General features: G+C 51.4%; 1 protein-coding gene across 1 annotated transcript in view; it reads right to left on the reverse strand.

Annotated features, from left to right (window-relative positions):
• The window catches only part of nr2c2 (nuclear receptor subfamily 2, group C, member 2), a 347,317-nt gene that overhangs the window by 99,565 nt on the left and 220,160 nt on the right, over positions 1-27,592 (reverse strand). The window contains exons 7-9 of the mRNA XM_041191833.1: positions 22,606-22,622; positions 3,379-3,471; positions 1,679-1,863 (exon numbers count right to left, since the gene is read on the reverse strand). Coding sequence (XP_041047767.1) covers positions 1,679-1,863; positions 3,379-3,471; positions 22,606-22,622 — 295 coding nt within the window. The remainder of the gene's footprint in view (positions 1-1,678; positions 1,864-3,378; positions 3,472-22,605; positions 22,623-27,592) is intronic.

Raw genomic sequence — 27,592 nt, forward strand, 5'->3', positions numbered from 1 at the left:
TACCCGCCAACCTTAAGGTTCGATAGGCAACTGTGTTAATTATTTTAATTGATATTTAAATGGCCTTCATAGGCCTTTGACAACTCAGTGGGCGTGTAGCCGACTCCGGTGTGCACCCGCCGAACTGAAGATCAGAATGACGCGCGGTGACATCGGGACATACGCCCAACATCACTGCGCGTTATTTTACACGTCGGCGAGGAGGGCCTGCTTCTGCATGTCGACCCGAAGATTATGGCCATAAGATTCTTAGGGGGACTCAAAGGGTAGATGCTGAGAGATTGTTTCCCACTGTGGGAGAGTCTAGGACCAGATGGCATAATCTCAGTGTAAGGGGGCTCCCATTTAAAACAGAGATGAGGAGGAATTTCTGCTCTCAGAGGGTGGTGAATCTGTGGAATTCTTTACCGCAGAAGGCTGTAGAAGCTGGGTCGTTAAGTATATTCAAGGCTGAGGTAGAATTTTAATCAGTAAGGGAATCAAGGATTTGGGGAAAAGGCTGGAAAGAGGAGTTGAGGATTATCAGATCAGCTTGATGGGCCAAAAAGCCTACTTCTGCTCGTACGTCTTATGGTCTTAACAAAAAACAAAATAAAGACTGGGACATGCAGATGAAATTAAGGGAATGAGATAAAGAGAAAAACAGAAAAATTAAAAATATGATTTTTTATTTTTTAAAAAATGTGCAACATCAATTTCCTTCTAAGGGAATGAGACTCCATATTCGAAAAAAAATATTTGGGGCCGGAGAGGATGTTCATCAATAATTATCACTTATTACACCATTTGAAAACTCACTACAGAATGCACCAGCCCAAAGTTATTCAGTCATTTTTAATGTGAAATTTTTGGGCAGGTACCCCATATTCACACCACTACAGATATTTCAATGCTAATACTATCAGTAAGGACTACAACTGCATGTGTAAGGAAGAGCAGGGATCACTGACATCAACTTCAGCATTTCCATATTTAATCACATATTTGCAGGTACCAGAAGTTGCTGTCAGATTGACCTTGTAATAATACTGATGTGGACAGCCTCGTTGATACCATTACAGCAAAATTCAGGTTAATATGTTCTTTGTTATAGCCATCTATGCATACAAATACATAACATCACTAGCTCAGGATCTCGCTATTTTCATCACTCCTTTCTGAGGACAGTGTCTCTGTGAACTCGCTCAAATGTCCATCCTTCACATTCAAACTTAATCAGTGAGTGTCAGTAAGGTATTTGACTATAGGAAGCATTGCAGCCAAAGATCCTGTTGCCATCTGCTATACACATGCATACACCCTCTAGTAGCAATCATTCTCCCTGGGACTCCATTAATATATGTGACAGAAGGCACTTCTTCATTAGAAAAAACACTGCATTATAAGCTGACCACTGTATGACAGGTTATTATTTTCATTTTTACACTGAAGCTACAAAGGCTCAACAATTATTCCAGCTTTTACTGAAACAAACACTAAAAAAAACCTCCACAAATAACCTCCTGATTGCCAGAACCAAAATACAGACTGCCATGGGACTGATTGTAAGTGACTCACAACATCAGTTATAGTGGAAGTGATGATAAGTCACTGTTCTGCTCTCTCTTTATTCAGAGAACCCAGAGAGGGAGCCATTAGGTTGCTGATGGATGGCACATTGAGTGGTAGTTGTGTATACCGTGTAATCTCATTGGTAGACTGATCCTCTTGCTGTAGATCTGTGACACTGATGTCTCCATTATTAAGTGCTTCAATTGCTGGAAGGTCACTCGGACTCTGTGAATCATCTTTTCCCTTGCTGAGATTTGCTAGTGAGGTGACGACATTAGCCAGCGTACCCAAATCACCTTGGCTTGTTTCAGCCTAAAACAAAGAGATAAAGTGGAATTGATCACACTATTGATCTACAGACAGTGTGAGGCACCAGTGATGCCAGGGTATGTCCAGCCAAACCCCTGTATATATCAGACACTCTGGGCAGAATTTTACCAGCAATCCAGAGCATCATAGTACAAAAATGGCATGTTATAAATTTGATGCAGAAAATAACAGTCACTCCAGAATCTGAGCACCTTAGATTTAACATGTTCTGACTCCCACTGCCCAAATCTACTTTGACATAGACATAACGTTGAGTCTAACAGCAGTAACCCTTGTGACCTAAACCAGATATTCACACCTTTTACACTGCTAATTCTTCAATCTCTGAAGACAAGTAAATAAATCACCTATTTAGTGAGACAAAGCTTGATACCAATTATTAAGCTGCTTGCTTCTTAGCAAGTTTCATTAGATTCATTAATTTCAATGAATCATTACTTTCAAACAATACAACTTGTCTTTGTATAATAATGCAAAGTAATGAAATCTACACCTCTCCATTTCACTGGGTTACCTCGCTTGAATTAATAACTCTTCTGCATAAAAACAAAATACTGCGGATGCTGGAAATCTGAAATAAAAAGAGCAAATGCTGGAAAAACTCAGCAGGTCTAACAGCATCTGCGGAGAGAAAAACAGAGTTAACGTTTCAAGTCCCCATGACTCTTCTTCAGAGCTCTGAGGGGGAGTTATACGGACTTGAAACGTTAACTCTGTTTCTCTCTCCACAGATGCTGTCACACCCGCTGAGCTTTTCCAGCATTTTCTGTTTTTATAACTCTTCTGCATGTAGTCTTCAGTACAGTGCAGGACATCCTGTCACTGTAGTCTCTGCAGCCTGACTCCAATGTTAGCATTTAATTAACGTGGCTATTTCACAACCCAAGCATCAAATCCACCAAACTAATTACTAATGACTACTACCAACTTCAAAGAAATAAAGTTGTCAATGCAGCAATGAGTGAGAACAAACATTAGAATGTTTTTACTGCCTTCAGCATGTTGGTTCACGTGCTGATTTCAAGCTGAATCTGTATCTATTAGGCTGGTTGTTTGGTGAATTAAATCCCTTACAAGCCAGGTTTACTCAATGACAGCACTTTTAATATACTATACACATAGGTCCTCAAGTGGCAGCACAGTCTGAAATCTCAAAGCAGGACAAGTGTCAACTCCTCCTAATTTACTCTTCTCATCTCTCAATCTTAACAATTTCCCTTTCCAAGTGGAATGATAAGGGCTTCAGCTTCATGCAGTGAAAAAGAAATACGGCCTGTAACAAACTATTTCCTCTTTTCAGTCAGATGTGTTTTGAAGAGATGATAATATTCTCCCTCTGATGAAAAACATGACCAGACAACAAATGAGGGAGAATTCTACCTTACCTGATATAACCATTTGTCATCGAAATCATAAATTACAGATGGATTCATCTAATGTATTTATTTCAGTATATATACTCCAATATATTTACCAAACACACAAAGTTTCTCCCACCTTAGGGTCTGCAGCCACTAGAACTGCACCACTGTCTGTCTGTATTAATGGTTGCTGAATATTCACCAGCGCTCCTGATTCAAACAGATTCGTCTGTCTGCAAGAAACAGAAAATAAGATTCGGTAAAGTGTATAAAATTTATTAAGACTATTTTACTCCACTGTATCCAACAACATCATAGTTGACAAACATGACCTGGTCACAGAAAGTCAGTGTGGATTCGTTCAGGAGTTTACTAATGTAATAGATACGAGCATATCCATGTGGTTTATATGGATTTCTGGAAGATTTTCCATAGTTCCACTTAGAAGATTGTTAGCAAGATGGGATTGGAGGGAGTCTTTTGTCCTGGGTGGATAGCTGGTTAAGATGACCAGTACAGACCTGTACTTAATGGGTAAGTACTCAAACTGGCAGGTTGTGACTCATGGAGCAGAATTTTCTGCCTGACGGGCGGGTGGGCCCGACCCAATCTCCAGCGGGCGGGGAGCCGATCCCCACCGGAGAAGTGAGCCCCGTCGCCATTTTACGTGGGCGGGCCAATTAAGGCCCGCCCAGCGTGATGTCCAACGGGAAGCACTATATGCTTCCTGTGCGGGCAGGGGGGGGATTCCCCAAAAGCGAGAGTGCGCTCTTTCATGTGCACAAAAGTGCGCATATCTCCCTGAAACAAAGTGCTGCCTCAGGGAGATCACTTACACTTTTAAAAATATTAAAAATAGAAAAAAAAATTCCTTAAATGTCCCCCTCATGTGACAATGTCACGTGAGATGGGACATGTGCATAATTAACATAATAACTTTATTAAAAATTTTAAAGCCCTGCATGAAACCTCATCCTGCTGGTGGATGGAGTTTCATGTTTTACCTGTTTGCTACTGGGGCTCCTGGCCGGCCCACCAATCTTAAGGTTGGACGGGCAGGTCATTTAATTGTTTAAATGATCCTGTCAATGGCCTCAATTGGCCACTGACAGATTGGCGGGCCCACAGCTGATTTTACTCTGCCCCCGCCTTCCTAAAAATTTAAATGGGGTGGGATGATGTCGGGGGGTTCCACCCGCCCCCTGCTCGCCGACTGCAAAATTCTGCCCATAGTATCCGCCACGGATCTGTACTACATCACTACAATTATGAATGACTTGGATGAAGGAATAGAGAGCCATACATCTAAGTTTTATGGCAGCACTAAGTTAGGTGGCATGGTAAATAGTCTGGATGGGAATAGAAAGTTGTAATGCAATATTGACAGATTAAGGGAGTAGGCAAAACTCTGGCAGATGGTGTTGAATTAGTGAAATGTGAGGTCATCCATTTTGGATGAAAGGTAGATCAGAATATTCTCTCGATGATAAGATGCGGGGAACTGGGGAGGAGCAAAGAAATTTAGGGGTCCAAGTGCAGAAATCATTAAAGGCTAATGGACAGATATGAGAAATGGTTAAGGGGGAAATGAGATCTGAGTTTTAGCTCAAGGAGGCTGGAAAATAAAGGGACAGAAGTTATGGTAATGTTATAAAGAGCTCAACTAATATCTCATCTGTAAGCCACACTCAGTTCTGGCCATAGCACCTCAGGAAGGATACAATGGCATTGGAGGGGATGCAGTCCAGATTCACCAGGGCTAAAAGGCTTAAATTGTGAGGGCAGGTTAGATAGACTAGACTTGTGTTCCCTTGAATTCCAGAGAAACTGTTTCTCTGGTGGGGGAAATCCAGAACAAGGGGACATAACATTAAAATTAGGGCCAGGCCTTTTGGGGTGATTTCAGATGTGGAGTGAGTAGAAATGTGGATGTCTCTGCCAAAAGGATGTCAAGTCTATGTAAATTGAAAACTTCAAAATGGAGATTAGTTGACATTTATTGGGTGAAGGAAGAATCGTGAATGAGATATCATTTGGCCCGTTGTGTCAATGCTAGCTCCCTGTTATGTCCCCATAGCCCTACAAATTTCTCCTTTAAAAGTATTTATCTAATTCCTTTCAAAAGTATTTGCCAAATCTGGACCTGCCACTCTTTCAGGCAATGCAACCAAGATCACAACAACCCATTATTCTCCTCGATTCCCTCCCCTGGAAGTTGCGCTAAACACCTTAAATCTGTGTCCTCTTTTACATTTTCAGATCCGATCTTGGGGTGCGAGCATCGCTGGCTAGGCCAGCATTTATTGTCCTTCCCTAATTGCCCTTGAGAAGGTGATGTTGAGTCACCTCCTTGAACCGCTGCAGACTATGTGGTGTAGGTACATCCAAACAGTGCTGTTAAGAAGGGAGTTCCAGGATTTTGACCCAGTGACAGCAAAGGAACAGCTTGGAGGGGAAATTGCAGGTGATGGTGTTCCCATGCACCTGTTGCCCTTGACCTCCTGGATAGTAGAAGTCACAGATTTGGAAGGTGCTGCTGAATGAGCCTTGACAAGCTGCTACAGTGCATCTTGTAGTGAATATTTATTATGATGGATGGGGTACCAATGAATCAGGCTGTTGGATGGTGTCAAGCTTCTAGTGTGTTGTTGGAGCTGCACACATCCAGGTAAATAGAGAATATTCCATCATACCCCTGATTTTTTTTCCTGTAAATGGTGGACAGGCTTTGGGACTCAGGAGGTGAGTTACTCACTGCAGAATTCCCAGCCTCTGGCCTGCTCTTGTAGCCATGGTATTTATATGGCTGTTCCAGTTCAATTTCTCGTCAATGGTAACTTTCAGGGTGTAAGTAGAGGGGAATTCAGCGATGGTAATGCCATGAATGTCGAGGGGAGATGCTTGGATTCTCTCTTGTTGGACATAGTCCTTGCCTGGCACTTGTGTGGCACAAATGTTACTTTCCACTTATCAACCCAAGCCCGAATGCTGACCAGGTCTTGGTGCATGTGAGCACACAGGTTACTTCATATTAGAGGAGTTGTGAATAGTACTAAACATTGTGCATCCATCAGTGAACATCCCCACTTCTAATCTCATAATGGGGGGGAAGGTCATTGATGAAGCAGTTGAAGATATTTGGACCAAGAACACTACTCGGAGGAACTCCTGCAGTGATGTGCTAGGACTGAGATGATTAGCCTCCAACAACCACAACCATCTTCCTTAGCACTAGATATGATTCCAACCAGGAGAGATTTTTCCTCCCACATGATGTAGGAGCAGAAGTAGGCCATTCAGCCCATCGGGCCTGCTCTGCCATTCAATGAGATCATGGCTGATCTGATAATCCTCAACTCCACTTTCCTGCATTTTCCCCATAACCATTGATTCCCTTACTAATTAAAAATCTATCTCAGCCTTGAATATACTTGATGACCCAGCCTCTACAGCCCTCTGTGGTAAAGAATTCCACAAATTGACTACCCTCTGAGAGAAGAAATTCCTCCTCATTTCTGATTTAAATGGACGACCCCTTATTCTGAGATTATGCCCTCTGGTCCTATACTCGCCCACAAGGGTAAACAACCTCTCAGTATCTACCCTGTCAAGCCCCCTAAGAATCTTATATGTTTCAATAAGGTCGCCTCTTATTCTTCTAAATTCCAATAAGTACAGGCCCAACTATTCAAGCTCTCCCCATAAGAAAATCCCTCCACACCCAGGATCAACCTAGTAAACCTTCTCTGGACTGCCTCCAATACCAGTCTATGTTTCCTTAGATAAGGGGACCAAAACTGTTCACAGTATTCGAGGTGTGGTCTAACTATTGCCTTGCAGATATTTTAGCAAGTCTTCCCTATTTTTATACTCCATTCCCTTTGAAATAAAGGCCAACATTCCATTTGCCTTTCCTATTACCTGTTGAACTTATATGCTAGCTTTTTGTGATTCATGTACAAGGACCTCCAAATCCCTCTGTGTTGCAGCTTTCTGCAGTCTTTCTCCATTTAAATGATATTCAGATCCTCTATTTCTCCTGCCAAAGTGCATAACCTCACATTTTCCCACATTATATTCCATCTGCCAAGTTTTTGCCCACTCACTTAACCTGTTCATATCCCTGTGTCATCCTCACCACTTGCCTGACCACCTATTTTTGTGTTATCCACAAACTTGGCGATAGTACATTCACTTCCCTCATCCAAGTCATTAATATATATTGTAAATAATTGTGGCCCCAGCACTGATCCCTGTGGCACTCCACTAGTTTGCCAACCTGAAAATGCCCTCCTTATCCCAACTCTCTGTCTTCTATTAGTTAGCCAATTCTCTATCGAGACTAATATACTACCTCCAAAACCATGGGCTGTTATCTTATTAAGTGGCCTTAATTATGTGCGGTACCTTATCAAATGCCTTTTGGAAATCTAAATATATTACATCTACTGGTTCCCCTTTGTCTATCCTGCTTGTTACTTCCTCAAAGAATTCTAATAAATTTGTCACGCATCATTTCCCCTTCATGAAGCCATGCTGACTCTGCTTGATTAGAATATGTATTTTTAAATACTCTGCTATTAGATCATTTATAATAGACTCTAACATTTTCAGAAAGGTAGATGTTAAGCTAACTAGCCTATAGTTACCTGTTTTTTGTCCCACTCCCTTTTTGAATAAGAGCATTACATTGGTAGTTTTCCAATCCTCTGGGACTTTTCTAGAATCTAAGGATTCTTGGGAGATAACTATATTCTATATTAAAAATCAAAACCTCCAAGGTAATAATCTCAGGATTACTACCTGAGCCACTGGCACAGGGTAAATAAAGTCAAGGAGTTAAATGCATGGCTCAGAGATTGGTGTGGAAGGAATGGGTTTCAGTTCATGGGACACTGGCACCAGTACTGGCATAGAAGGGAGCTATTCCAGTGGGATGGGCTTCACTTGAACTGTACTGGGATCAGTGTCCTGGCGAATCGAATAACTAGGGCTGTAGAGTGGGCTAAATAAATAGAGTGGTGGGGGGATGGTTCGGGAGAGGGGATAAGTAGGCTTCCAAAGCAAAAGGATATGGCAGCCTTTCAGGGCAGCTATTTAGCTATACCCAGAGTGTGAGAGGAAGGGACAGAGTGTACAAACATAAAAAAAAGCAGCAAATTGGGCCAAAAAGGGAAAAAATGGTAATAAGGCAAAATTAATGGCTCTTAGGTGCACGTAGTATTTGGAACAAAATTAATAAATTAACAGCACAAATAGAGGTTAATGGGTATGATCTTGTAGCCATTATGGAGACATGGTTACAAGAAGATCAAAGCTATGTGTCTATGAGTCTAAAGCTGGGAGCTAAATATTCAGGTGTATTAACTTTTCAAAAGGACAGGCAGGAAGGAAAAGGTGGTGGGGCAGCTTTGTTAGTACAAGATGGAATAAGTACGATAGCAAAAAATTATCTTGGATTGCAAGATGTAGAATCCATATGGGTGAAGGTAAGAAATAACAAGGGAAAGAAGACACTGTGGGAGTAGTCTATAGACCCCACAACAGTAGCTAGACTGTAGAATACAGAATAAACAGGAGATAATGCGGGAATGTAAAAAAGGCAGTACATTAATTATGGGTGACTTTAACCTTCATGTAGATTGGAAAAATCAAATTGGCAGAGCAAGCCACGAGCAAGGGTTCATAGAGTAGGATTTTGCCCTTGGCGGGGACGGGTGGGAGGCGGTCTGGAAGCCGACCACCGTCCCCAATCAGATCCACACTGCAATTTCAGGCAGGCGGGCCAATTAAGGTCCAATCTGCGTGGAGCGTGAGCAACAGTGCTGAGCTTTACCTGTGCGGGCGGGGGAAGGAGGGAGAGCGGATCTAGCACGATCTTTGCGCATGCATGTAAAAGAGTGCTTCAATCTCCGAAGCATGGAGCTGACTCAGGGAGATTGAAGCTATCTCTTAAAAAATTAATAAAGACAGTAAACATTTAATAAAACACGTACCCTCATGTGACTCTGTCACATGAGATGGGACATGCTTTTAATTCCAAAGTAAAGTTTTTATTTAATGTGTATTAGCTTTAGGAAACTTCATCCCACTTGTTTCCTGAAAAATGTAAAGGCAGCTTGGCCTTTTCGCCTGCCCGCCAACCGTTAGGTGGGATGGGCAGTGTAATTTTCAAGTTAATAAGGTTGTTAATGGCCTTAATAGGCCTTTCAATTAATTTGTGGGCCCGCAGCCAACTCTGGCGCCCGCCCGCCAAACAAAATATCGCGAGACTGCGCGATGATGACTGGATGCACGCCTGACATCATCATGCGTCATTTTACTCTCAGACATGTTGGGTGCATGCCCGCACACCGAGCATAATATTCTGCCCATAGAGTGTATTAGAGACAGTTTCCTAGAACAATATATTGTGGATCCAACCAGGGATCAGGCTATTTTGGATCAGTTCAGGCTATTTTGGATCTGGTAATGTGTAATGAGGCAGGCTTAATAAATGATCTCAGAGTAAAAGATCCCCAAGGAAATAGTGGCCATAACATGTTAGAATTTAACATTCAGTTTGAGAGTGCTAAACTTGGGCTGGAAACAACTGTGCTAAACGTAAATAAGGGTAATTACAAAGGAACGAGGGCAGAGTTGGCTGGAGTGGACTGGGAAAGGAGTTTAGCAGAAAAGATGGTTGATGAACAATGGCAGACATTTAAGAAAATAGTTCATGGCTCACAACAAAGATATATCTCAGTGAGGAGGAAGGATTCTAGGAAGGGGATAAACCAACCATGGTTAGCCAAGGAAGTTAAAGATAGTTTCAGATTGAAAGAAAAAACATACAATGTGGCAAAGATTAGTGGTAAAGGGGAAATTTAAAAAATACAAAAGATGACCAAAAAATAATAAAGAGGGAGAACATAAACTTTGAGGGTAAACTGGCAAGTAATATAAAAACAGGCAGTAAGAGCTTCTTTAAGTATATAAAGAGGAAGAGAGAAGCCAAAGCAAACATAGGCCCCTTAGAGAATGAGGCTGGGGAAATAATAATGGGGAACCAGGAAATGGCAGAGGAGTTGCCATTTGGTTAGCTGACCATTTGTTCACCACCATTCATGACTGGATGTGGCAGGGCTGCAGAGCTTTGATCTGATCCATCGGTTATGAGATTAGTTATTATGCTTAGTTCCGTTGCCAGCATGCAGCTTCCTTAGTCTAAAAGACATGTACTCCTGTGTTGTAGCTTCACCAGGTTGATATCTCATGTTTAGGTATGTGCGGTGCTGCTTTTGGCATGCTTTCCTACATTCCTCATGTAGACTGGGGTTGGTCCTCTAGTTTGACGGTAGAGTGAGGAATATGCTGGGTCAAGAGGTTACAGATGGTGGAATATAATTTTGCTGCTGCTAATGGCCCACAGTGCCTCATGGAAACCCAGATTTCAGCTGCTAGATCTGTTCTGAATCTATCTCATTTAGCACAGTGGTAGTTCTGCATAACATGATGGAGGCTATGGTCACTATGAAGATGGAGCTTCATCTCCTCAAGGACTCTGCTTTGGTTACTCCTACCAATGCTGTCATGGAAAGATGCATCTACGACGCATAGATGGATGAGGACAAGTAATTTTTTTTCCTCTTGATGGTTCTCTCATCACCTGCTGCAGGCCCAGTTTGGCAGATGTGTCTTTCAGAGCTTGGCCAGTTCGGTCATTATTGGTACTAGCAAGCCAATCTTGGTGATGGAAATTGAAGTCGCCTGCCCAGAGTGCATTATGTGCTCTTGCCACCCTCAGTACTTCTTCCAAGTGGTAATCAACAGGGAGGTGTAGCGATTCATCAGCTGAGGCAGGGTGGTTGGTGGAAATCAGCAGGAGGTTTCCAGAACCGTGTTTGTTCTGATGCCATGAGACTGCACAGGGTCCGGAGTCAATAATGAGGGCTCCCAGAGCAACTAAATACTAGATGTTAGTAAGGAGGACTTTGCAGGGTCAATAGGGTAGGACATGCTTTTGTCGTGATCCAAATGGTTTTATTCTGAGTTGATTTCTGTAGCAGTTTGATACATGGCTTGCTGGGCCATTTCAGAGGACAGTCAACCATATTGCTGTGGGTCTGGAGTCACACATAAGCCAGACCTGGTAAGGACATTAAGAGAGCAGATGGGTTTTTACAACAATCCAGTAGTTTCATGGTTATCTTTACTGAGTTTAGCTTTATATTCCAGAATATTAATTAATGTGAACTCATACCTCCAGAGATTTAGTCCAGGTCTCTGGATTATGAGTCCAGTGACATTACCACTATGCTACTATTCCCAATTACGAACCTGTCTGCCAGTGGATATGCTGGCACAGACATGACAAGCTGAATGGCCTCCTTCTGTGATCTAACCACTCTATTATCCTAAAATGCTTTCTTATTGGATGTATCAATTTGTCCTGTAACTATCAGAAATGTATGCATTTGAACCACTGCGTCTATATGTTCCTGTAATTGCTTTAAAATGTTAACATTTCAAACACAGGCACAATGGACCAAATGTCCTCTGCTGTATCATTTGATAATTTCATTTAGATTATCTCAATATTACTACAAAAATGTATTACTTTCAACTTTAAATTCCAGCTGTCCATTTCACCAGTCTGTCATTGTCCTCTTCACTGTTTCCTACTTCTTCAAGTTTTGTGTCGTTGTGAAACTTTGAAATGGTGGCCGGTGGCAGTCCTGGCACATCCAGTCGTGAATGGTGGTGGACAATTAAACAACTCAGTGGAGGGGGAGGCTCCACAACTATCCCATCCTCAATAATGGAGGAGTCCAGCACATCAGTACAAAAGAGAAGGTTGAAGCATTTGCAACAATCTTCAGCCAGAAGTGCCGAGTGGGTGATCCATCTCGGCCTCCTCCGGAGGACCCCAGCATCACAGGTGCCAGTCTTCAGCCAATCTGATTCACTCCACACGATATCAAGAAATGGCTGAAGGCACTGGATACAGCAAAGGCTACGGGCCCTGATAATATTCCAGCAATAGTACTGAAAACTTGTGCTCCAGAACTTGCCGTGTCTTTAGCCAAGCTATTCCAATACAGCAACAACACTGGCATCTACCCAGAAATGTAGAAAATTGCCCAGGTAGTTCTTGTCCCCAAAAGAGCAGGACGAATCCAACCTGGCCAATTACTGTCCCATCAGTAATGATGGAGTCAAAAACAGTGCAATCAAGCAGCACTTACTTAGCAATAAAATGCTCACTGACGCTCAGTTTGGGTTCTGTCAGGGCAACTCAGCTCCTGACTTCAGTACAGCCTTGGTTCAAACATGGACAAAAGAGCTGAGGACCAGAGGAGAGGTGAGAGTAACTACCCTTGACATCAATGCAGCATTTGACCGAGTGTGACATCAAGGAGCCTAAGCAAAATTGGAGTCAATGGGAATTGGGGAAAACTCTCCACTGGTTGCAGTCATACCTAGTGCAAAGGCAGACGGTTGTAGTTGTTGGAGGTCAAACATCTCAGTTGCCGGACATTGCTGCAGGAGTTGCTCATGGTAGTGTCCTAGACCCAACCATCTTCAGCTGCTTCATCAATGACCTTACTTCTGTCATGAAGTCAGAAGTGGGGATGCTCGCTGATGATTGCATAATGTTTCAGCACCATTTGTGAGTCCTCAGATACTGAAGCAGTCGATGTCCAAATGCAACAAGATCTGAACTTGGGCTGACAAGTGGCAAGTAACATTTGTGCCACACAAGTGCCAGGCAATGACCATCTCCAAAAAGAGAGAATTTAACCATCGTCCCTTGACATTCAAAAGCATTACCATCGCTGAATCCCCCTACTATCTACATCCTGGGGGGGTTACCATTGACCAGAAACTGAACTGGACTAGCTATATAAGTACTGTGGCTACAAGAGCAGGTCAGAGGCTAAGAATCCTGTTGCGAGTAACTCACCTCCTGACTCCCCAAAGCCTGTCTACCATCTACAAGACACAAGTCAGGAGTGTGATGGAATACTCCCCACTTGCCTGAGTGAGTGCAACTCCAACTGCACTCAAGAAGCTTAACACCATCCAGGACAAAGCAGCCCACTTGATTGGCACCCTTTCCGCAAACATTCACTCCCTCCACCACTGACGCACAGTAGCAGCAGTGTGTACCGTCTACAAGATGCACTGCAGAATCTCTCCAAGACTCCTTAGGTAGCGCCTTCCAAACCCATGACCGCTACCGTCTAGGACAAGGGCAGCAGATACATGAGAACGCCACCACCTAGAAGTTCCCCTCCAAGCTACTCACCATCCTGACTTGGAAATATATCGCAGTTCCTTCACTGTCACTGGGTCAAAATCCTGAAACTCCCTCCCTAACAGCACTGTGGGTCATTAATATTAAGATGCATCAAAAAGAGCAGTGATCCGAATAACAGCCCCTGGGTACCACTGTGTACTTCCTTATTACTAAGGGTTTTGGAACCAAAGCAGGTAGATTGAACTAAGAAACAGATCAGGCATCATTTAATTGAATGGTTGAACATGTTCAAAAGTCTGAATGGCCTATACCTGTTCCTATCTTCCTAAACTGCAGAGCCTTGCCCACCCTCAATATTTTGTGATGATCCTTGACTGGGAAGCAGTATAGTAAGGAACATTTCTCTAAAATGTCTAGGGAATCTGTAATTGTTTGTAAGAATGTATGAAAAAGACTTTTATTTAAGAGTTTGCACCAATTGTAAAGAGGTCAATTGTAATTTTCTTGGATAATAAATACTAGTCCCTCCCAACCCCCACCCACCCTCCCTCCCTTTCTCTCTCTCTGCCCCCCCCCCCACTCTCCCTCCCTCCCTTCCCCCCCCACCCTCCATCTCTTCCCCTAACTCTCCCTCTCCCCCTGGCCCTCACTTTCTCACTCTGTCTTCCCCTCACACTCTCCCTCTTTCCATCGCTCTCCCTCACTCTCTCCCTCTTCCCCGACCCTCTCCCTCACTCCCTGCCTCCCTCTTCCCCTCACTTCCCATCTCTTCACCTCACTCCCCCTCTCTTCCCCTCACTTCCCCTCTCTACCCCTCATTCTCACGCCCTTCCCTTCACTCTCGCTCTCTCTCTACTCCCCATTCTCTCTCTCTCTCTACCCCTCACTCTCTCTCTCTCTACCCCTCACTCTCTCTCTACCCCTCACTCTATCTCACTCTCTACCCCTCACTCTCTCTACCCCTCACTCTCTCACAATCTCTACCCCTCACTCTCTCTTCTCCTCACTCCCTCATCACGTTTCCCCTCACTCTCTCTCTCCCTCTGCCCCTCACTCTCCCTATCGCCCTCTGCCCCTCACTCTCCCTCACTCTCTGCCCCTCACTCTCCATCTGCCCCTCAATCGCCCTCTCTCCCGCTGCCCCTCACTCTCCTTCTGCCCCTCACTCTCCCTCTCTCCCGCTACCCCTCACTCTCCCTCTCTCCCGCTGCCCCTCACTCTCCCTCTCGCCCACTTCCCCTCACTCTCCCTCTCTCCCGCTGCCCCTCACTCTCCCTCTCTCCCTGTGCCCCTCACCCTCTCTCACTCTTCACCCCAGTCTCTCTCTCCCCCGCTGCCCCTCACTCTCCCTCCCGCTGCCCCTCACACTCACTTCCCCTCATTCCCTCACTCTTCCTCTCACTCCCTCCCTCTTCACCTCACTCCCACCCTCTTCCTCTCACACTCTCCCTCTTCCCCTCACCCTCTCCCTCTTCACCTCACTCTTCCACTCACTCTCTCGCTCTCCCTCTTCCCCTCACGCTCACGCTCTCCATCTTACCCTCACTCTCTCGCTCTCCATCCTACCGTCACTCTCTCGCTCTCCGTCTTCCCCTCACTCTTTCGCTCTCCTTCCACTCACTCTCTCGCTCTCCTTCCACTCACTCTCTCGCTCTCCCTCTTCCCCTCATTCTCTCGCTCTCCCTCTTCCCCTCATTCTCTCGCTCTCCCTCTTCCCCTCACTCTCTCGCTCTCCCTCTTCCCCTCACTCTCCCTCTTCCCCTCACTCTCTCGCTCCCCCTCTTCCCCTCACACTCTCCCTCACCCGCTTCCCCTTCACACTCTCCCTCACCCGCTTCCCCTTCACACTCTCCCTCACCCGCTTCCCCTCACTCCCTCGCTCTCCCTCTTCCCCTCACACTCTTTCCCTCTTCCCGTTACACTCTCTTTCTTTCCCTCTTCCCCTCACTCCCTCGCTCTCCCTCTTCTCCTCACTCCATTTCCCTCTTCCCGTCACACTCTCTTTCTTTCCCTCTTCCCCTCACTCTCGCTACTCCTCTTCCCCTCACACTCTCTCTCCTTCTGCCTCTCACTCTATCCCTCTGCCGCTCACTCTACTTCACTCCCTCAGCCCCTCACACTTCCTCACTCCCTCTGCCTCTCACCCTCCCTCTGCACCTCATTCTCCCTCTGCCCCTCACTCTCCCTCTGCCCCTCACTATCCCTCTCTCCTGCTGCCCCTCACTCTGCTCTCTCTCTCTGCCCCTCACTCTCCTTCTATCCCTCTGCCCCTCACTTTCCCTCTCTACCTCTGCCCGTCACTCTCCCTCTCTCCCGCTGCCGCTAACTCTCCCTCTGCCCCTCACTCTCCCTCTCTCCCGCTGCCCCTCACTCTCCCTCTCTCCCTGTGCCCCTCACTCTCTCTCACTCATCACCTCACTCTCTCTCTCCCTCATTCTCTCGCCCTTCCCTTCGCTCTCACTCTCTACCCGTTACTCTCTCTCTACCCCTCACTCTCTCTTCCCCTCACTCTCTCTCACTCTTCACCTCACTCTCTCTCTCATTCTTCCCCTCATTCCCTCACTCTTCCTCTCACTCCCTCCCTCTTCCTCTCACTCCCACCCTCTTCCCCTCACTCTCTCCCTCTTCCCCTCACTCTCTCCCTCTTCCCCTCACTCTCTCCCTATTCCCCTCACTCTCTCGCTCTCCCTCTTCCACTCACTCTCTCGCTCTCCCTCTTCCCCTCACTCTCACGCTCTCCATCTTACCCTCACGCTCTCGCTCTCCCTCTTCCCCTCACTCTTTCGCTCTCTTTCTTCCACTCACTCTCTCCCTCTTCCCCTCATTCTCTCACTCTTCCTCTTCCCCTCACTCTCTCACTCTTCCTCTTCCCCTCACTCTCTTGCTCTCCCTCTTCCACTCACTCTCTCGCTCCGCGCTGCACCTCATGCTCCCTCCCTCCCGCTGCCCCTCACTCTCCCTCCCTCCCGCTGCCCCCCACTCTCCATCTCTCCTGCTGCCCCTCACCCTCCCTCTCTCCTACTTCCCCTCACTCTCCCTCTCTCCCACTGCCCCTCACTCTCCCTCTCTCCCTCAGCCTCTCACTCTCCCTCTCTCCCTCTGCCCCTCACTCTCCCTCTCTCCCGCTGCCCCTCGGTCTCCCTCTCGCCCGCTGCCCCTCGCTCTCCCTCTGCCCCTCACTGTCCCTCTTCCCCTCACTCTCTTGCTCTCCCTCTTCTCTTCACTCTCTCTCTCCCTCTTCCCCTCACTTCCTGTATCTTCACCTCATTCCCCCTCTCTACCCCTCACTTCCCCTCTCTTCCCCACATTCTCTCGCACTCCCCTTCACTCTCACTCTCTACCCGCCACTGTCTCTCTCTCTCTACCCGTCACTCTCTCTCGATCTCTACCCGTCACTCTCTCTCGATCTCTACCCGTCACTCTCTCTCGATCTCTACCCGTCACTCTCTCTCGATCTCTACCTGTCACACTCTCTCTCTCTCTTCCCCTCACTCTCTTGCTCCCCAGCTGCCACTCACTCTCCCTCCCTCCCGCTGCCCCTCACTCTCCCTCTCTCCCTGTGCCCCTCACTCTCTCTCACTCTTCACCCCTCCCTCTCTCCCTCTTCCCCTCATTCCCTCACTCTTCCTCTCACTCCCTCCCACTTCACCTCACTCCCATCCTCTTTGCCTCACCCTCTCCCTCTTCCCCTCACCCTCTCCCTTTTCCCCTCAGTCTCTCGCTCTCCCTCTTCCACTCACTCTCTCGCTCTCCCTCTTCCCCTGAGTCTCACGGTCTCCATCTTCCCCTCGCACTCTCGCTCCCTCTGCCCCTCAATCTCCCTCTTCCCTTCGCTCTCTCGCTCTCCCTCTTGCCCTCGCTCTTTCACTCTCCCTCTCGCTCTCCCTCTTTCACTCGCTCTATCACCCTCTTCCCCTCACTCACTTTTCCTCTCACTCTCTTTCTGCCCCTCACTCTCTCTATCCCTCTGCTGCTCACTCTACTTATCTCCCTCAGCCCCTTACACTCCCTCACTCACTCTGCACATTTTCCCTCTGCCCTTCACTCTCCCTCTGCCCCTCACTATCCGTCTATCCTGCTTCCCTCCCACTCTCCCTCTCTCCCGCTGCCCCTCATTGTCCCTCTCTCCTCACTTCCCCTCACTATCCCTCTCTCCCGCTGCCCCTCACTCTGCTCTCACTCTCTGCCCCTCACTCTCCCTCTATCCCTCTGCCCCTCACTCTCCCACTCTCCCGCTGACCCTAACTCTCCCTCTGCCCCTCACTCTCCCTCTCTCCTGCAGCCCCTCACTCTCCCTCTCTCCCTGTGCCCCTCACTCTCTCTCACTCATCACCTCACTCTCTCCCTCATTCTCTCGCCCTTCCCTTCGCTCTCACTCTCTACCCGTTACTCTCTCTCTACCCCTCACTCTCTCTTCCCCTCACTCTCTCTCACTCTTCACCTCACTCTCTCTCTCGTTCTTCCCCTCATTCCCTCACTCTTCCTCTCACTCCCTCCCTCTTCACCTCACTACCACCCTCTTCCCCTCACACTCTCCCTCTTCCCCTCACTCTCTCCCACTTCCTCTCACTCTCTCCCTCTTCCCCTCACTCTCTCCCTCTTCCCCTCACTCTCTCCCTCTTCTCCTCACTCTCTCGCTCTCCCTCTTCCACTCACTCTCTCGCTCTCCCTCTTCCCCCCACACTAACGCATTCCATCTTACCCTCTCTCCCTCACTCTCCCTCTCTCCCTCTGACACGCACTCTCCCTCTCTCCCTCTGACACGCACTCTCCCTCTCTCCCTCTGACACGCACTCTCCCTCTCTCCCTCTGACACGCACTCTCCCTCTCTCCCTCTGACACGCACTCTGCCCCTCTCCCTTTGCAGCCCACTCTCTTTCCCTCTTCCCGTCACACTCTCTTTCTTTCCCTCTACCCTCACTCTCGCTACCCCTCATCCCCTCACACTCACTCTCTCTCCAGCTCCTGCCCAACTCTCTCTCTCCCTCTTCCCCTCACTTCCTGTCTCTTCACCTCATTCCCCTCTCTAGCCCTCACTTCCCCACATTCTCCTGCACTTCCCTTCACTCTCACTCTCTTCCCGTCACTCTCTCTCTCTTCCCCTCACTCTCTCTCTCCTTCTGCCCCTCACTCTCTCTATCCCTCTGCCGCTCACTCTACTTCTCTCACTCAGCCCCTCACACTCCCTCACTCCCTCTGCCCCTCACCCTCCCTCTGCACCTCATTCTCCCTCTGCCCCTCACTCTCCCTCTGCCCCTCACTAATCCTCTCTCCCGCTGCCCCTCACTCTGCTCTCTCTCTCGGCCCCTCACTCTCCCTCTATCCATCACTCTCCCTCTCTACCTCTGCCCATCATTCTCCCTCTCTCCCGCTGTCCCTAACTCTCCCTCTGCCCCCCACTCTCCCTCTCTCCCGCTGCCCCTCACTCTCTCTCTCTCCCTGTGACCCTCACTCTCTCACTCTTCACCTCACTATCTCTCTCCTTCTTCCCCTCATTCCCTCACTCTTCCTCTCACTCCCTCCTTCACCTCACTCCCAGCCTCTTCCCCTCACACTCTTCCTCTTCCCCTCACTCTCTCCCTCTTCCCCTCACTCTCTGAATCTTCCCCTCACTCTCTGAATCTTCCCCTCACTCTCTCCCTATTCCCCTCACTCTCTCGCTCTCCCTCATCCACTCACTCTCTCGCTTTCCCTCTTCCCCCCACACTCATGCAATCCATCTTCCACTCACTCTCTCGCTCTCCCTCTTCCCTTCATTCTCTCACTCTCCCTCTTCCCCTCAATCTCTTGCTCCCTCTTCCCCTCACTCTCTCGCTCCCCCTCACTCTCCCTCTCTCCAGCTGCCCCTCACTCTCCCTCTCTCCCGCTGCCCCTCACTCCACCTCTCTCCCGCTGCCCCTCACTCTCCTTCTCTCCCGCTGCCCCTCACTCTCCCTCTGCCCCTCACTCTCCCTCTGCCCCTCACTCTCCCTCTCACCCTCTGCCCCTCACTCTCCCTCTCTCCTGCTGCCCCTCACTCTCCCTCTCTCCCGCTGCCCCTCACTCTCCCTCTCTCCCGCTGCCCCTCACTCTCCCTCTCTCCCTCTGCCCCTCACTCTCCCTCTCTCCCTCTGCCCCTCACTCTCCCTCTCTCCCTCTGCCCCTCACTCTCCCTCTCTCCCTCTGCCCCTCACTCTCCCTCTCTCCCTCTGCCCCTCACTCTCCCTCTCTCTCTGCACTTACTCTGCCCCTCTCCCTCTGCACCCCACTCTCTTTCCCTCTTCCCGTCACTCTCTTTCATTCCCTCTACCCTCACTCTTGCTACCCCTCATCACCTCACAATCACTCTCTCTCCAGCTCCTGCCCAACTCTCTCTCTTCCTCTTCCCCTCACTTCCTGTCTCTTCACCTCATTCCCCTCTCTACCCCTCACTTCCCCACATTCTCCTGCACTTCCCTTCACTCTCATTCTCTACTCGTCACTCTCTGTCTCTCTCTCTTCCCCTCACTCCCTCTCTCACTTTTCCCCTCACTCTCTCTCTCCTTCTGCCCCTCATTCTCTCTATCCCTCTGCCGCTCACTCTACTTCTCTCACTCAGCCCCTCACACTCCCTCACTCCTTCTGCCCCTCACCCTCCCTCTGCACCTCATTCTCCCTCTGCCCCTCACTCTCCCTCTGCCCCTCACTATCCCTCTCTCCCGCTGCCCCTCACACTGCCCTCTCTCTCTGCCCCTCACACTCCCTCTATCCCTCTGCCCCTCACTCTCCCTCTCTACCTCTGCCCGTCACTCTCCCTCTCCCCCGCTGTCCCTAACTCTCATTCTGCCCCTCACTCTCGCTCTCTCCCGCTGCCCCTCACTCTCCCTCTCTCCCTGTGCCCCTCACTCTCTCACTCTTCCCCTCACACTCTCCCACTTCCCCTCACTCTCCGCTCTCCCTCTTCCACTCACTCTCTCGCTCTCCCTCTACCCTCACTCTCACGCCCTCCATCTTCCCCTCATTCTCTCACTCTCCCTCTTCCCCTCACTCTCTCGCTCTCCCTCTTCCTCTCACTCTCTCGCTTCCCCGCTGCCCCTCACTCTCCCTCCCTCACAATGCCCCTCACTCTCCCTCTCTCCCTGTGCCCCTCACTCTCTCTCACTCTTCACCCCTCTCTCTCCCTCTTCCCCTCATTCCCTCACACTTCCTCTCACTCCCTCCCTCTTCACCTCACTCCCACCCTCTTCCCCTCACCCTCTCCCTCTTCCCCTCACCCTCTCCCTCTTCCCCTCACCCTCTCGCTCTCCCTCTTCCACTCACTCTCTCGCTCTCCCTCTTCCTCTCACTCTCTCGCTTCCCCGCTGCCCCTCACTCTCCCTCCCTCACAATGCCCCTCACTCTCCCTCTCTCCCTGTGCCCCTCACTCTCTCTCACTCTTCACCCCTCTCTCTCCCTCTTCCCCTCATTCCCTCACACTTCCTCTCACTCCCTCCCTCTTCACCTCACTCCCACTCTCTTCCCCTCACCCTCTCCCTCTTCCCCTCACCCTCTCCCTCTTCCCCTCACCCTCTCCCTTTTCCCCTCACCCTCTCGCTCTCCCTCTTCCACTCACTCTCTCGCTCTCCCTCTTCCCCTCACTCTCACGCTCTCCATCTTCCCCTCATTCTCTCACTCTCCATCTTCCCCTCACTCTCTCGCTCTCCCTCTTCCCCTCACTCTCTCGCTTCCCCGCTGCCCCTCACTCTCCCTCCCTCACAATGCCCCTCACTCTCCCTCTCTCCCTGTGCCCCTCACTCTCTCTCACTCTTCACCCCTCTCTCTCCCTCTTCCCCTCATTCCCTCACACTTCCTCTCACTCCCTCCCTCTTCACCTCACTCCCACCCTCTTTCCCTCACCCTCACCCTCTTCCCCTCACCCTCTCCCTCTTCCCCTCACCCTCTCGCTCTCCCTCTTCCACTCACTCTCTCGCTCTCCCTCTTCCACTCACTCTCTCGCTCTTCTTCTTCCACTCACTCTCTCGCTCCCCCTCTTCCCCTCATACTCTCGCTCTCCCTCTTCCCCTCATTCTCTCGCTCTCCATCTACCCCTCACTCTCACGCTCTCCATCTTACCCTCACTCTCTCACTCTCGGTCTTCCCCTCACTCTTTCGCACACCTTCTTCCACTCACTCTCTCGCTCTCCCTCTTCCCCTCATACTCTCGCTCCCTCTTGCCCTCACTCTCCCTCTGCCCCTCGCCCTCTTGCTCTCGCTCTTCCCCTTGCACTCTCGCTCCTTCTCCCCCTCACTCTCCCTCTTCCACTCACACTCTCCGTCTTCTCCTCACACTCTCCCTCTTCCCCTCACTCTCTCCCTCTTCCCCTCACTCTCTCCCTCTTCCCCTCACTCTCTCCCTCTTCCCCTCACTCTCTCCCTCTTCCCCTCACACTCTCGCTCTCCCTCTACCCTCACTCTCACGCACACGCTCTCCATCTTACCCTCACTCTCTCGCTCTCCATCTTCCCCTCACTATTTCGCTCTCCTTCTTCCACTCGCTCTCTCGCTCTCCCTCTTCCGCTCATTCCATCGCTCTCCCTCTTCCCCTCGCTCTCCCTCTTCCCCTCGCTCTCTAGCTCTCCCTCTTCCCCTTGCTCTCGCTCTTCCCCTCGCTCTCTCACTCCCTCTCCCCCTCAGTCTCCCTCTGCCCCTGACTATCCCTCAGCCCCTCACTATCCCTCTATCCCGCTTCCCTCCCACTGTCCCTCTCTCCCGCTGCCCCTAATTCTCCCTCTCTCCCACTTCCCCTCACTATCCCTCTCTCGCGCTGCCCCTCACTCTGCTCTCACTCTCTGCCCCTCACTCTCCCTCTATCCCTCTGCCCCTCACTCTCCCTCTCAACCGCTGCCCCTAACTCTCCCTCTCTCCCGCTGCCCCTAACTCTCCCTCTGCCCCTCACTCTCCCTCTCCTTTTCCCCTCATTCCGTCACTCTTCCTCTCACTCCCTCCCTCTTCACCTCACTCCCACCCTCTTCCCCTCACACTCTCCCTCTTCCTCTCACTCTCTCCCTCTTCCCCTCACTCCCTCCCTCTCCCTCTTGCCCTCACTCTCACGCTCTCCATCTTACCCTCACTCTCTCGCTATTCCTCTTCCCCTCAATCTTTCGCTCTCCTTTTTCCACTCACTCGCTCTCCATCTTTCCCTCACTCTCTCGCTCTCCCTCTTCCACTCACTCTCTCGCTTTCACTCTTCCCCTCACTCTCATGCTCTCCATCTTACCCTCACTCTCTCGCTCTCCCTCTTCCCTCACTCTCCCGCTGCCCCTCACTCTCCCTCTCTCCTGCTGCCCCTCACCATCCCTCTCTCCTGCTACCCCTCACTCTCCCTCTCTCCTGCTTCCCTCCCACTCTCCGTCTCTCCCGCTGCCAATCACTCTCCCACTTCCCCTCACTCTCTCTATCCCTCTGCCACTCACTCTACTTCTCTCACTCAGCCCCTCACACTCCCTCACTCCCTCTGCCTCTCAGCCTCTGCACCTCATTCTCCCTCTGCCCCTCAATATCCCTCTCTCCAGCTGCCCCTCACTCTGCTGTCTCTCTCTGCCCCTCACTCTCCCTCTATCCCTCTGCCCCCACTCTCCCTCTCTATCTCTGCCCGTCAATCTCCCTCTCTCCCGCTGTCCCTAACTCTCCCTCTGCCCCTCACTCTCCCTCTCTCCCGCTGCCCCTCACTCTCCCTCTCTCCCTGTGCCCCTCACTCCCTCTCACTCTTCACCTCACTCGCTCTCTCCTTCTTCCCCTCATCCCCTCACTTTTCCTCTCACTCCCTCCCTCTTCACCTCACTCCCACCCTCTTCCCCTCACATTCTCCCTCTTCCCCTCTCTCTCCCTCTTCCCCCTCACTGTCTCCCTCTTCCCTTCACTCTCTCGCTCACCGGCTGCCCCTCACTCTCCCTCTCTCCCTCTGCCCCTCACTCTCCCTCTCTCCCTCTGCCCCTCACTCTCCCTCTCTCGCTCTGCCCCTCACTCTCCCTCTCTCGCTCTGCCCCTCACTCTCCCTCTCTCCTGCTGCCCCTCACTCTCCCTCTCTCACTCTGCCCCTCACTCTCCCTCTTCCCCTCTCTCTCGCTCACCCTCTTCTCTTCACTCTCTCGCTCTCCCTCGTCCCCTCACTCTTTCCCTCTTCCCGTCACACCCTCTTTCTTTCCTTCTTCTCCTCACTCTCTCGCCCCCTTCCCCTCACATTCACTCTCTCTCCCCCTCTTGCCCCACTCTCTCTCTCCCTCTTCCACTCACTTCCCGTCTCTTCACCCCACTCCCACTCTCTTCCGCTCACTTCCCCACTCTTCCCCTCATTCTCTCGCCCTTCCCTTCACTCTCACTCTCTACCCGTCACTCTCTCTCTACCGCTCACTCTCTCTCTTCCCCTCACTCACTCCTCACTTTTCCCCTCACTCTCTCACTATCTCTGCCCCTCACTCTCCCTCTGCCCCTCACTCTCCCTCTCTCCCTCTGCCCCTCACTCTCCCTCTCTCCCTCTGACCCTCACTCTCCCTCTGCCCCTCACTCTGCCCCTCTCCCTCTGCACCCCACTCTCTTTCCCTCTTCCCGTCACACTCTCTTTCCCTCTACCTTCACTCTCGCTACCCCTCATCCCCTCACACTCACTCTCTCTCCAGCTCCTGCCCAACTCTCTCTCTCCCTCTTCCCCTCACTTCCTGTCTCTTCACCTCATTCCCCTCTCTACCCCTCACTTCCCCACATTCTCCTGCACTTCCCTTCACTCTCACTCTCTACCTGTCACTCTCTCTCTCTCCCTTCCCCTCACTCTCTCTATCCCTCTGCCCCTGACTCTCCCTGTGCCCCTCACTATCCCTCTCTCCTGCTGCCCCTCACTCTGCTCTCTCTCTCCGCCCGTCACTCTCCCTCTATCCCTCTGCCCCTCACTCTCCCTCTCTCCCTCTGCCCCTCACACTCCCTCACTCCCTCTGCCCCTCACCCGCCCTCTGCACCTCATTCTCCCTCTGCCACTCACTCTCCCTCTCTCCCGCTTCCCCTCACTCTCCCTCTCTCCCGCTGCCCCACACTCTCCCTCACCCCCGCTGCCCCTCACTCTCTCTCCCTCCAGCGGCCCCTGACTCTCCCTCTCTCCCGCTGCCCCTCACTCTCCTTCACCCCCGGTGCTCCTCACTCTCTCTCCCGCTGCCCCTCACTCTCCCTCTCTCCCGCTGCCCCTCACTCTGCTGTCTCTCTCTGCCCCTCACTCTCCCTTTATCCCTCTGCCCCCACTCTCCCTCTCTACCTCTGCCTGTCACTCTCCCTCTCTCCCTCTGCCCCCACTCCCCCTCTCTCCCGCTGCCCCTCACTCTCTCTCACTCTTCACCTCACTCTCCTTCTTCCCCTCATTCCCTCGCTCTTCCTATCACTCCCTCTTCACCTCACTCCCACCCTCTTCCCCTCACTCTCTCCCTCTGCCCCTCACTCTCTCGCTCTCCCTCTTCCACTCACTCTCTCGCTCTCCCTCTACCCTCACTCTCAAGCTCTCCATCTTACCCTCACTCTCTCCCTCTCCTTCTACCCTCACTCTCACGCTCTCCATCTTACCCTCACTCTCTCGCTCTCCCTCTTCCCCTCATTTTCTCACTCTCCCTCTTCCCCTCACTCTCTCGCTCTCCCTCTTCCCCTCACTCTCTCGCTGCCCCTCACTCTCCCTCCCTCCCGCTGCCCCTCACTTTCCCTCTCTCCCTGTGCCGCTCACTCTCTCTCACTCTTCACCCCTCTCTCCCTCTTCCCCTTATTCCCTCACACTTCCTCACTCCCTCCCTCTTCCCCTCACCCTCTCCCTCTTCCCCTCTCTCACTCTCCCTCTTCCACTCACTCTCTCGCTCTCTCTCTTCCCCTCACTCCCTCGCTCACTTTTCCCCTCACTCTCTCTCTCCTTCTGCTCCTCACTCTCCCTCTATCCCTCTGCCCCTCACTCTCCTTCTCTACCTCTGACCGTCACTCTCCCACTCTCCCGCTGGCCCTAACTCTCCCTCTGCCCCTCACTCGCCCTCTCTCCTGCTGCCCCTCACTCTCCGCGCCCCCGCTGCCCCTCATTCTCCCTCCCTCTCCCTGCCCCTCACACTCACACCTTCCCGCTGCCCCACACTCTCCCTCTCTCCAGCTGCCCCTCACTTACCCTCTCTCACTCTGCCCCACACACTCTATCACTCTTCACCTCACTCTCTCTCTCCCTCTTAACCTCATTCCCTCCCTCTTAACCCTCACTCACACCCTCTTCCCTTCCCTCTCTTGCTCTCTCTCCCCCTCACTCTCTCGCTCTCCCTCTTCCCCTCACTCTCTCGCTCTCCCTCTTCCCCTCACTCTCTTTCCCGCTTACCGTCACTCTTTCTTTCTCTCTTCCCCTATCTCTTCCTCTGCCCCTCACTCTCACTCTCTCCTGCTGCCTCAAACTCTCCCTCTCTCCCGCTGCCCCTCACTCTCCCTCTCGCCCTCTGCCCCTCACTCACCCTCACTCACTCTGCCCCTCACTCTCCACCTGCCCCCTCACTCGCCCTCTCTCCCTCTGCCCCTCACTCTCCCTCTCTCCCGCTTCCCCTCACTCTCCCTCTCTCCCGCTGCCCCACACTCTCCCTCACCCCCGCTGCCCCTCACTCTCTCTCTCCAGCGGCCCCTGACTCTCCCTCTCTCCCACTGCCCCTCACTCTCCCTCACCCCCGGTGCTCCTCACTCTCCCGCTCTCCCTGTACCCTTCACTCACCCTCCCTCCCGCTGCCACTCACTCTCCCTCCCTCCCGCTGCCCCTCACACTCACTCGCTCCCGCTGCCCCACACGTTCGTCGCTCCTACTGCCCCTCACTCTCCCTCTCTCCCGCTGTACCTCACACTCCCTCTCTCGCTCTGCCTCTCACACTCCCTCTCTCGCTCTGCCCCTAACTCTCCCTCTCTCCCTCTGCCCCTCACACTCCCTCTCTCCTCTGCCCCTCGCTCTCTTTCCCTCTTCCCGTCACACTCTCTCTCTCCCTCTTCCCCTCACTTCCTGTCTCTTCACCTCATTCCCCTCTCTACCCCTCACTTCCCCTCTCTTCCCCACATTCTCCTGCACTTCCCTTCACTCTCACTCTCTACCCGTCACTCTCTCTCTCTTCTGCTGCCCATCATTCTCCTTCTCTCCCGCTGCCCCTCACTCTCCCTCTCTCCCTGTGCCCCGCACTCTCCCTCTCTCCCTGTGCCCCTCACTTTCCCTCCCTCCCACTGCTACTCCCTCCATCCCGCTGCACCTAAAACTCACTCGCTCCCGCTGCCCCACACTTTCGTCCCTCCTGCTGCCCCTCACTCTCCCTCTCTCCCGCTGTACCTCACTCTCCCTCTGCCCCCTCACACTCCCTCTCTCCCGCTGCCCCTCACCCTCCCTCTCTCCCACAGCCCACCACTCTCCCTCTCCCTCACCCCCGCTGCCCCTCACTCTCCCTCTCTCCCATTGCCCCTCACTCTCCCTCTGCCCCTCAATCACCCGCTCTCCCGCTGCCCTCACTCTCCCTCTCTCCTGCTTCCCTCCCACTCTCCGCCTCTCCCGCTGCCCCTCACTCTCCCTCTCTCCCACTTCCCCTCACTCTCCACCAGCCCCTCACTTGTGCTCTCTCCCTCTGCCCCTCACTTTCCCTCTCTCACGCTGTCCCTCACTCTTCCTCTCTCCCTCTGCCCCTCACTCCACCTCTCTCCCGCTGCCCCTCACTCTACCTCTCTCCCGCTGCCCCTCACTCTTCCTCTCTCCCACTGCCCCTCACTCACCCTCTCTCCCGCTGCCCCTCATTCGACCTCTCTCCCTCAGCACCTCACTCTCCCTCTCTCCCGCTTTCCCTCACTGCCCCTCTCTCCCGCTGCCCCTCACTCTCCCTCACTCACTCTGCCCCTCACTCTCCCTCACCCCCGCTGCCCCTCACTCTCTCTCTCTCCCGCGGCCCCTGACTCTTCCTCTTTCCCGATGCCCCTCACTCTCCGTCACCTCCGGTGCCCCTCACTCTCTCTCTCCCGCTGCCGCTCACCCTCCATCTCTCCCGCAGCCCACCACTCTCCCTCTCTCACGCTGCCCCGCATTCTCCCTCGCCCCCGCTGCCCCTCACTCTCCCTCTCTCCCGCTGCCCCTCACTCTCCCTCTGCCCCTCAATCA

This window comes from Carcharodon carcharias, chromosome 7 (genome assembly GCF_017639515.1).
Source record: "Carcharodon carcharias isolate sCarCar2 chromosome 7, sCarCar2.pri, whole genome shotgun sequence".
Classification (NCBI taxonomy): domain Eukaryota; kingdom Metazoa; phylum Chordata; class Chondrichthyes; order Lamniformes; family Lamnidae; genus Carcharodon; species Carcharodon carcharias.